This window comes from Saimiri boliviensis, chromosome X, assembly GCF_048565385.1.
Source record: "Saimiri boliviensis isolate mSaiBol1 chromosome X, mSaiBol1.pri, whole genome shotgun sequence".
Taxonomy (NCBI): Eukaryota; Metazoa; Chordata; class Mammalia; order Primates; family Cebidae; genus Saimiri; species Saimiri boliviensis.
Genome location: NC_133470.1, coordinates 86014340 through 86026551, shown reverse-complemented (window position 1 = coordinate 86026551; position 12212 = coordinate 86014340). Strand labels below are relative to the sequence as shown.

Below are 12212 nucleotides of genomic sequence, written 5' to 3'. Positions count from 1 at the left end.
CTGTGAAGAATACTAATATCCTCCATGGTACCAACTTAAGATATACTTTGTAAAATGTGTAAACAATAGTAAAGTACATGAACTTGCAGCTACACTACCATATTAATAATGCTGGCTCAACCATCTACTACCCAAGTGAACTTGAAAAATTATCTTACAGTTTTTCATCTGTAAATTGGGATAATAGTAGCTATCTCATACAGTTGTTAAAGTTGTTATGAAGAGTATAAAAGCATAATGATTAGAACATTGCCTTTCATATTGTGAGTACTATATTAATGTTAATTAACATACTTATGCTATCAGTGGTGTTATTATTGATAACTTTCATTTTTTTGAAACTTTACTCCAGTTTATCAGTCAAGATGGGTTAGATTAATATGCAGTAGGAAACAATCTGAAAATTTCAGTGTCCTAATGCAACAAAAGTTTATTTCTCACTCACACTATCTGTGGATGGGGCAGGGGAGCCACTCATTTTTATGTTATCTTCAATAAGGAGCATAGAATGATAGGGTCAAGACTACCTGGCATAGCACTACTTACTGTGGCCAGGGGAAGGCAACATGGCAAATTATGTATTGGATCTCGAAAGGCTTCACATCCTCCCTCAGAGCTGACACATGCTATTTACACTCACATTTGGTTAGCCAAAGCAAGTCATTTGTCCATGTTGAACCTCATGGCTCAGGTAAGTATACTTTGTACCCAGATGGAGGTGAACTGAAAATATTGGAAACTGGCAATATTGACTACCACACTTAGCTTTCAAGATACTTACTGCACACTGTTAACAGCTCCATGACATTTTCTTCCTGGTTTCTTTCATAGGTTCCTCTTTCCCCTCCACTGCCTTCCTGATAGTAGTGCTAGATGACTAGATACCTGGCATTAATTTCTTCTTACTCTATACTCTTTCCTGAAGTGATCACATCCATTCTCACTGTTTCCATTTGTCCCAATACACTAACAATATCAAACTTTATATCTCTATATTGTATCTCTCTCCTGATGTTAAGACTTGAATATCCAACTGCTATTAGACTTCTTTCCCTACAATCCACAATCATCTTAAGCTTATCTTGTCCAAAATTAACCTTACAGACTTATCTAAATTTGTCCTAACTTTCATATCACCTACTCCAGCCTATAGTACTATCTTTCACCCATATTATTTGGATAACTACTACCTTCACAACTCTTCCTTTCTGTCATTCTGAATTTGTCTATATTTACAGAGTATTTCCTCAACAGATCGTCACTTCTCCATCTTAATCCATTGTTCTGAATTGGAACACCACTTCTAATCTAGACTATTTCAGCTGTTTCCTAATCATTTTCTCTAATTCCAGTCTTTTACCTTCAAATGCATTATTTACACTGTAACTACAGAGCCGTATATAAAATAGAAAACTGACCACCTCACTCTCTTGCCTAAAATGTCCTTCCATTCCCAGCAACTGCTCACTTGGTTTTCTCCGTCTAGAGTGTCCTTCTTCTCTTCCTTCTGCCACTACCTACAAGTTTCTTGACTCCATTCTACTTACACGATAATATAAAATACTAATGATAATGCTAATAATCAGGAGCCTACGTGTTGCCTTATTCAGGGACTCTTCTCTCAGCCCCACTCAAATGAATGTTAGATGACCCTCCTCTATCTTCCAACTATTACCCACCTCTTTAGCATTTTAGTTAACATTATTTGCTATTATCCTATTAGTCTTTCTCCCCTGTTATATTGTGGTTTTCTTAAGGTCAGAGACCATGTTACATTAATGTTTGCATTTCCAGAATTTAGTTAAGGGCCATGTATGTATTAGGGAGTCAAAACATTTTGGTGAATGAATTAATAAAAGAAAACTTCTCTTTCTTCCAGCTACAATTTCCCTCCCTCTTGTTCATCTCCTCCCATGTCTCTTCCCTTGCTTCTCTATGTCTTCTCTTCTTTATTCCTATCTATCTACTATATCCTCTTTATCACATTCTCCTATCACTTTAGAATATCCTAATATCTAATCTAGTTTCTTTATTTTACACCATCTTATCCTTTGTCTTCTCAACTTTTCTCCTCTTTTTTACCTCTATTCTCATATCTCTTTCTTTTCACCATTCTCATTTCCCCAATATATATGCCTCTATGTACTCTAATTAGTCTTCTCTCCTCTCTCCATCCTATCTTCCCACTCCTATCCACTTTCCTTATTTATTATTTTATCCTCCACTCTATGCTCATTTCTTCTCTATGTTCATTCGCCCCACTGTCTCTCATCTCCTCTCTCATCCAACTTCTCTCTTAAGTAATTATTATTACTCTATTTTCCTTGACTATCTTCCCATCTTCCAAATTCTTGTAGGGAAAACACTAACAAATTGCAAATTTGAAGTAGTGAGGGACTAGTATACAGACAAACACACTTCATTTATTCACCACGTATTTACCAGGCATGCATTATTTGAGGCTTGTTCTGCAAAATAGCAAATATATCAATTCCAAATAGCCATAGAAGCTGCACTATACAAAATTAACACTCATTAATGTTGGAGAAGCTTCAGGAAGTAATAACTGACAGCAGAGGAACAATCAAAAGAGTAAAAGCCAAACCCAAGAACCAAGAAAGTTTTTTTAGTATTGGGGAAAGAATCTTTACTGAAAATGCTTTCTTTTTCTTTTTCCTTTTTTTTTTTTTTAATGCTTTCAAACTTATTCCTTTTAACAGCAAAATTCAATGCCTAATAACTCTATGACAAAAATAAGTCATGAAATACATAAAATTGTGATGTTTTCATCCATTGGGAGGTAGAAAAGTATGAACTATTTTATATTTTATGAAGATTTCTCTCTATGTATATGCACACACACATAAACACCATAGACTGATAGATAGATAGATAGAATCTTAAATTGCTTGTAAAATTCACTTATCATCCTCAGCATCCTAAAGTAATGTGGCATAAAATAAATATTACTGCATTTTTAAATGTATGTTTATAAAACACTGTATGTTTCACAAAATACCCATAGTTATCTCATTTGATTCTGACAGCTCTGCATCACAGGTATAGTTTGTTGCTGCAGTTAAACCTAGTCAATTCTAATTATCAGTGTTCATGCCTGTGTATATGTTTTTGTGAATCTGTGTATTTAAGTGTCCTTGAATATGTATGTCCTTCTGTGTTAGTCCACATGTGTCTTTCAGTAGGCATACATTTATAAATTATAAACATACACCTCTGTGTTTCTAAAAATGTTTATCTGTACATCTCCCTATTTATGTGTTTATTAGAATATATATGTCTGTGAGTATGTATGCACACAAATGTATTAGGAAGTGTATACATACCTGTATATTTCTAAGTTTAAAATTTTATTACTTTTTTATTGGTTCTGGGGTACATGCACAGATCATGCAAGATTGTTGCATAAGTATACACATGGCAATGTGGTTTGCTGCCTCCATCCCCCTGTCACCTACATCTGACATTTCTCCCTCCTCGACCTCCCCACCCCCCTGCTGCTGTCCCTTCCTTGTCCCCCCTCCCCAACAGACCCCAGTGTGTGATGCTCCACTCCCTGTGTCCATGTGGTCTCATTATTCAACACCCACCTATGAGTGGAAACAGGCGGTGTGTGATTTTCTGTTCTTGTGTCAGTTTGCTGAGAATTATGGTTTCCAGATTCATTCATGTCCCTACAGAACACAAACTCATCATTTCTTATGGCTGCATAGTATTCCATGGTGTATATGTATCTGCACATTTCTAATCTATAAACTTGAGAGAATTTTGAAAGGATACTCTAAAACATTTTGCTTTCAACCCCAGTCCTACTCCTAATATACTTTGGGTGGGAGCCACCACTCTCTGACCTCATTGTATAGAGGAGGGTTCCGTTGTCTACCAATCTGAGCAGCTTGTTGGGCGTGGTCATGTTATGAGCCACCGATTTCTTGCCATTGTGGAAGAAGGTGTCAGGTGTCCAGATCTTACTAGCCAGGAGATTGTTCAGTGGAAGGATTTTCATGGGTCCATCAAATTTCAGTCTTTCATCATGCCATGTCTGTCGAAAAAATACATCAATAGTGTACTCCTAGGGACAAAAAGAGAGAAAAACAATATTTCAGTTGAGTTCTGGTAAGGGCTCACAGTGCCCTTAGCAAATATTAATTACCTTGCAGCATTTCCTTTGATGCAGAGAAGCAGCAGTCTATTAACAGTAGCTACTAGTGACTAAGGTAAATTATTATGATTGAAACATAATGCCATGGTGATTAATAAACATGGGGATAACGTATTTGACAAGGCATTTTTTTAGGAAGATCACTGCCAACACATCCCCACACACCATACAAGCTAATTGCAAGACTTTGCCTTATGAGAAGGCGAGCGCTCCCTTCTCTATGCAGTGACACACATATAAAAACAAGTTTCTTACCTTGTCTCTACTGCTTAATGATCTCATATGAACATCAAAGGCCAATATAAAAATAACCACAAAACCAAAATCTTACATTTCATCAGACATTTCATCTGAGCCTCAAAATAACAATATGTCTTATTAGTGAATAGTTTATTATCCTCAATAAATAATGAAATATAATAGATAAATAAGAGAAAGAAAAACAGATCTTATTTATAAATAAGAAAAAAATGAGAAAATGAACAACAACGTCATGAAATGGATAAAAATTGCTAATAAACATGAAGAAAATGTTCAAATTTGCTGTTTATCTACATACAAAATAAATTAACAATAAATGTTACAGGTATTGATAACAGCATAATAAATTGTTTGAGTATATCTTCTTATAGCTATTAATTATAAAACCTGAACAACAACTGTATGTAATCTATATTACTTGAAACCAATGGGGCGTGACTGAAAGCAGACAGAAATCTAAGGTGAGTTTACCTTTGACAGATAGCAGCAGCAATAGATTAGAATTGTGAGTTTGTGATTTTTCTTTCTTGAAGGCACTTCTCAATCCTAGAATTTGTGTGACATATATGACCTTACTGTCTCAAGGTGTCAGAGAATTTGGAATATTAGGGGTGGAAGACTCAAAAGCAAGAGAATCCCAGAAGGGATGGACCTCCAAATCTGAATATATATTCTGCCAAAAGTTCTGGCTGATCACTATACTACACAGAAATGGGAGAGGCCCTGGCGCCCAGTTTAAAAAAAAAAAAAAAAAAGGCAGAAACAATAGGATAGTGGTCCACTAAATGAAAGAACTGAGCTGGGTGATGTTTGTGAATTTGCTGCCATTTAGACTGAAGGAATTCCTTAATCCATCACAATTCAAGTGGAAGAAATCTGAAAAATGTATTAGCTTATCAGAGGAGAAGCTCAGGATTGGGAGATGAAAATTCATGCAGAAGTCCTGGGAACAGGAGAACCACTGAGAGTCAGAGTCTCAAAATCTGAGTACAAAGTTTGACCAAATCTTTGACCACTGAACTACACAAGGCACAGGGGACAGTTCTAGATAGCCACGTTTAAAAAAAAAAAAAATGAAAACCAGAATTTGCTGAAAATTCTTTTGTTTAAAATCCCCTAATGGCTTCCAATCATATGTGAAATGAACTTTTCCCTACCATAAGCTGGTCCTTGCTTTCCTCTCTGAGTTATTCTCCAAATACTTTTTTCTTTAAAGTTCAGCCATTTTGGCATTTCTCTTCCTTTAGTATATCAAGAACATTCCTGCCTACAGGTTTAAAGATCATATAATTGGTTGTCTAAACTGGAACACTTTTAAGAGGAAGAAGAGGCGGGACTCTGGCAGATGAGGAGCTGGAACTAGACTTTCACATAAAGCCAAGATCCTGAAGAGTTTAGCAAAAGGGTGACCTAGGTTAAATTAACTAGATAAAATCAGCTCACAACACAAAAGTTCAAAAAAGAAGGGGGAGAAGTTGAGGAAAAGGTGTTTCTACTGAGATGTAGCAAACTCAATTCTAACCATATGTGGGATTGATGTCCAAATGTATACTGTCTGCCTGATCTGAAATTTATAAGCTGAGAACTTAACATAAAAATTGGTCTTAAGCTGGGTATACCACTAGATTGACTTGCAAAGCAAACACAAAAAAATTGGAAGGACAGAAACACAAATTAATACTTGCTTAAAATTACCTCACTGTCCTCCACAACAAAACACCTAAGGAAATGGTTACAAGTAAAGATCAACAGATATAACATAAAACTGAATTAGAGCTCCTCCAAGGACTTCATATAATTATCCAATAGTGATTATGAAAAAAACTATAATTAAAATTATAAAGGTTATGAGGGGAAGGAAGAAAGAAAAAGTAAATTTGAAAAAGATCTATCTAGTTGAAGTTTACTTTCTGTAAAGGAAAAATAGCAATTGAAAATTAAAACTCAATGTGTGTGTTACAGAGCAGATTAGATATTACTAAAGAGATATTAGTGAAATGGAAAATACATATGAGAAAAAATTACTCAGTTCACATTTTAAACATACCACTGATAGAAAATATGAGAGGTATAGTACTATGAAGGATAAAAGTAAAAGTTTCAGTATACATGTATTACAATTGTAAATGTGAGAGATTAGAGAACATAGGAGAGAAACAATAGTCAAAGTACTAATGGACTGCAATTTCTAGAATTGTTGAAACATATGCATCCTTAGCTTCAAGTACCATAATGAGTTGCAAGCTTAATAAATTAAAATAGATCCCAGCCAGTACATAATGAATTTGAAGAATACCAAAGAAGAGATTTTAAAAGTTGCAAAACAGAAAAGACAGACTACCTACAAAGACATGGCCACTTGACTTATAACCACCACTTATGCTGACTTCTTAAATGCAACAATAGAAACCAAAAACAAAACAAAACAAAACAAAAAAAAACAATAAAAATAGATTTTGAAAATGTTGTTGGGGACAGAGAAAGATGGTACAATAGAAGTCTCCACTGATTGTCCCTCCCCCCACAGCCAGGACACCAATTTAACAACTATCTATACACATAAAAAAAGCACCTTCATAGGAACTTAAAATTAGGAGAGTGCTTACAATACCTGATTTTAACTACATATCACTGAAAGAGGCACAGAAGAGGAAGGAAAAACAGTCTCGAATCACTGACACCACCCCTCCCCCAACTCCTGGCAGTGGTGGTGTGGCATGGAGAACTTTTCTGTACACAGACAAGAGAGAGAGCACAGCAATTGTCAGACATTAAACTAGTACTTCCCTGTTAAAGCAGAAAGCAAAATCAGATCAAACTTAGCTGATACCTGCCCATGGAAGGAGCATTTATCCTAGCCCTAGACAAAAGGGAATCACTGATCCCAGCAGTCAGAACCTCAGTTTCCACAGCTTTGCCACTTCAGGCTAAAGTGCTCTGGAGCCTGAAGTAATCATGAACAGCAGTCTAGGCCACAAGGGCAGCAACTCGTAGTTGATTCCTAGTGCTAAACTGTGCTTGGAACCAGTGGACTGATTATGGGGAGACATGTGACCTATGGAGACACCAGACAGGGCAGCTAAGGGAGTGTCAGCTTTGTTCCTCCCCTAACCCTAAGCTGCACAGCTTGCTGCTCCAAAAGAGATCCCTTCCCTCCATTTGAGTAGAGGAGAGGGAAGAGTAGGTAAGACTTTGTCTTGCATCTTGGATACCAGCTTGGCCACAGAAGGATAGGGCAGCAGTCAGAGTTGTGACAACCTTTTTACAGGCCCTACCTCCCAGATGACATTTCTAGAAACACAATGGGTCACAAGTAAACCTATCGCCTTGAAGGGAAGGAACCATCCCTGGCAAGATTACCTGCCAATGAAAGTGCCCTTGGGCCCTAAATAACCAGCAGTGATACACAAGTACTATGTGGTAGGCCTTGGATGCAACTCTGAGATTTGCTAACTTCAGGTGAGACTTAGTACATTCTCAGCTATGATGGCTATGGGATTAGATTCTTTCTGCTTGAAAAAAGTAGAGGGAAAAGTAAATGGGATAGGTACAAGCTTCACATCAGTGTGTTAGAGCATCAAGCAGGCTCTTGGAGACCTGGATCTGAGGACTTGGCTCCTGGACACCATTTCTGGACCTGCCTTGGGCCAGATGGGAGACTACCCTGAAAGGTGAGTCCCAGGCCAGGCAGTATCCAGTACAAGCTAACTGAAGAGATTTTGGGCCTTAAGAGAAGATCCGTAGTGTCAGGCAGTACTCTTGTGAGGCTGTGGTGGTGGTGGCCATGAGATGAGACTCCTCATAGAAGAGAGAGGGTGGAGTAGGAAAGATTGCATGTTATGGTTTGAGAGCCAGTTCAGCTTCAGTACAAAAGAAAAACCAGGAAGATTTCTAAGATTTATGATTGCAGTCTCTGGCTCCCAGACAGCGTGTCTAGATCTGCCAAGGACCTAGAAGTACTCATCACCCAAAAGGGAAGGACACAGGCCTGGCTGGCTTTGTCATATGCTGATTGTAGAGCCCCAGGGCCTTGAGTGAACATAGGCAGTAACCAGGGAGTAGTTACAGGAAGCCTTGGGTGAGACCCAATGCTGTGCTGGGTCCAGGTCTGACCCAGCACAGTCACAATGGTGGTGGCTATAAGGGTGCTTTTGTCACTTCACTGTCAGCTTCAGGTGGCTTAGAACATTGGGAGAGACTTAATTTGTTTGTAAGTTAGTAAGAGAAGGGGACAAAAGTCTTTGCCTGGTAATGCAGAGAATTCCTCCAGATATTGTCTAAGAATATTAAGGCAGAACCTCTACAAAACTGCAAGAACCACAGTGTTACAGAGGTTGAGGTGCCCCCTAAAACAGATACAGGTTAGATCACAACACCCAAGTCCTGTCAAATATCCAGAAAGCCTTCCCAAAAAGGATTGGTACAAACAAATCCAGACTGAGAAGACTGTGGTAAATATCATACTCTTCAATGCCCAGACCTGTTGAATATCTACAAGTATAAAGATAATCCAAGAAAAACAAGATCACTGCAAATGAACTGTATTATTTCATTCTCATGATGCTAATGAAGACATACTCGAGACTGGGTAATTTATAAAGGAAAGAGGTTTAATTGACTCAAAAGTTCAGCATGGCTAGGGAGACCTCAGGAAACTTATAATCATGGCAGAAGGGGAAACAAGTACGTCCTTCTTCACATGGTGGCAGCAAGAAGTGCCAGACAAAAGGGGGAAAAGCCCTTTATAAAACCATCTGATTTCATGAGAACTCTCTCACTATCAGGAAAACAGCATGAGAGTAACCACCCCCAATAATTTCATCACCTCCTACCAGGTATCTCCTATGACACATGGGGATTTGGGGAACTACAATTCAAGATGAGAACTGGATGAAGAAACAGTCAAACCATATAATTCCAGCCCGGGTGTCTCCCATATTTCATACCCTTACATTTCAAAACACAATCATGTCCTTCCAACAGCTCCCCAAATTCTTAACTCATTCCAACATTAACTCAAAAGTCCAAGTCCAAAGTCTTGTCTGGGACAAGGCAAGTCCTTTCCACCTATGAGCCTGTAAAATCAAAAACAAGTTAGTAACTACCTGGATACGATGGGGGTACAGGCATTGGGTAAATACACCCATTCCAAATGGGAGACATTGGCCAAAACAAAAGGGCTACAGGCCCCATGCAAGTCCAAAATCCAATAAGGCAGTCATTAAAACCTAAAATTCCAAAATAATCTCCTTTGACTCTGTGTCTCACATCCAGGCCATTCTGATGCAAGAGGTGGGCTCTCATGGCCTTAGGCAGCTCCACCCTTATGGCTTTGGAGGGTACAGCCCTCTACCCAGCTGCTTTCATGGACTGGTGTTGAGTGTCTGTGGCTTTTCCAAGTGTATGGTATGAGCTGTCAGTGAATCTACCATTCTGGGGTCTGGAAGATGGTGGCCCTCTTCTGACAGCTCCACTAGGCAGTGCCCCAGTGCGAATTCTGTGTGTGGGCTCCAACTCCACATTTCCCTTCCACACTGCCCTAGCAGAGATTCTCCATGAGTGATCTGCCCCTGCAGCAAACTTCTTCCTGGACGTCCAGGAGTTTCCACACATCCTCTAAAATCTAGGTGGAGGTTCCCAAACCTCAATTCTTAACTTTGGTACACCCACAGGCTCAACTTCATGTGGAAGCTGCAAAGGCTTGGGGCTTCCACCCTCTGAAGCCATGGCCTAAGCTATATCTTGGCCTGTTTTAGCCATGGCTGAAGCTGTAGCAGCTAAGGATGCAGGATACCATGTCCCCAGTCTTCATGAAGCAGGGGGTTTCTGGACCTGGCCGATGAAACCTTTTTTTCCTCCTAGGCCTCTGGATCTGTGTTGGAAGGGGCTTCTGTGAAGGTCTCTGAAATGCCCTGGAGATATTTCCCCATTTTCTTGGTGATTAACATTCTGCTCTTTGTTACTTATGCAAATTTCTGCAATCAGATTGAATTTCTTTCCAGAAAATGGGTTTTTCTTTTCTGTTGCATTACCGGCCTACAAACTTTTTAAACTTTTATGCTCTGTCACCTCTTGAATGCTTTGCCATTTAGAAATTTCTTCCACCAGATACCCTAAATCATCTATTTCAAATTCAAAGTTGCACAGATGGCTAGGACAGGGGCAAAATGTCAACAGTCTGTTTGCTAAAGCATTAAAAAAGTCACCTTTGTTCCAATTTCCAACAAGTTCCTCATCTCCATCAGAGACCACCTCAGCCTGGACTTTTTTTGTACATAACACTTTCAGCATTTTGGTCAAAGCCATTCAAGAAGTCTCTAGGAAGCTCCAAACTTCCCCACATCTTCCTGTTTACTGAGCCATCCAAGTCTCTAGAAAGTTGCAAACTTTCCCACATTTTTCTGTCTTCCTCTGAGACCTCCAAATTGTTCCAACCTCTGCCTGTCATCCAGTTCCAAAGTCACTTCACATTTTCAGGCATCTTTACTGCAGTGCCCCATTCTGTGATACTAGTTTACTGTATTAGTCTATTATCACACTGCTAATAAAGACATATCTGAGACTATAATTTATAAGGGAAAGAGGTTTAATTGAATCACAGTTCAGCATGGCTGGGGTGGCCTCAAGAAATTTACAATTATGGCAGACGGGGAAGCAAACCCATCCTTCTTTGCATGGTGACAGGAGAGAGAAGTGCCAAGCAAAATGGGGGAAAGCCCCTTATAAAACAGTGACATCATGTGAGAACACACTATCACAAGAACAGCATGAGAGTAACACACCTATGATTCAATTACCTCCAACAGGGTCCCTCCTGTGACACGTGGAGATTATGTACAATTAAAGATGAGTTTTGCGTGGGGACACAGCTAAACTATATCATAAACTAAATAAGGTAGCAGGGAGCAAACCTGGAGAAACAGAGCTATGTGACCTTTCAGAGAGAAAATTAAAAAATGTGTTGAGGAAACTCAAAGAAACTGAATATCATACAAAGAAATTCAGAATCCTATCAGATAAAATTAACAGAGACTGAAATAGTTAAAAAGAACCAAGCAGAAATTATTGAGCTGAAAAATGCAATTGGCATACTGAAGAAAGCATCAGAGCCTTTTAATAGCAGAATGAGTCAAGCAGAAGAAATAATTATTGAGCCTGAAGACAGGCTATTTGAATATACACAGTAAGAGGCAACAAAATAAAAGAAATTAAAAAACAATGAAGCATGTTTACAGGAACTAGAAAATAGCCTCAAAAGGGCAAATGTAAGAGTTACTGACCTCGAAGAGAAGGTACAGAAAGAGATAGAGGTAGAAAATTTATTGAAAGGAAAAATAACAGAGAACATTCCAAACCTAGAGAAAGATGTGATTATCCAAGTACAAGAAGGTTATAAAACATAAAGCAGACTTAACTCAAAGAAGACTACTTCAAGAACATTTCATAATTAAACTCCCAAAGGTCAATTGATAAAGAAATGATTATAAAAGCAGCAAGAGAAAAGAAACAACATGCAATGGATCTCCAATACATCAGGCAGCAGAATTTTCAATGGAAACCTTACAGGACAGGAGAGAGTGATATGACATATTTAAAGTACTGAAGTAAAAAAATAATCTTTTACCCTAGAATAGTAAATCTATAGAAAACATCCTTCAAACATGAAGGAGAAATAAATAATTTCCCAGAAAAACAAAAGCTGAGGGATTTCATCATCACTAGACCTGCCCTACAGGAAATGCTAAGGGGAGTGCTTCAATCAAAAAGAAAA

At 38.4% G+C, this 12212-nt stretch overlaps 1 protein-coding gene across 3 annotated transcripts in view; it reads right to left on the bottom strand.

The window, feature by feature from the left end:
• Positions 1–12212, bottom strand: part of GABRA3 (gamma-aminobutyric acid type A receptor subunit alpha3) — a 271576-nt gene that overhangs the window by 94242 nt on the left and 165122 nt on the right. For all 3 annotated transcript variants that reach the window (XM_074391423.1, XM_074391422.1, XM_003943407.4), the window contains one exon: positions 3870–4090. In XM_074391423.1, the coding sequence (XP_074247524.1) occupies positions 3870–4090 (221 nt within the window). The remainder of the gene's footprint in view (positions 1–3869; positions 4091–12212) is intronic.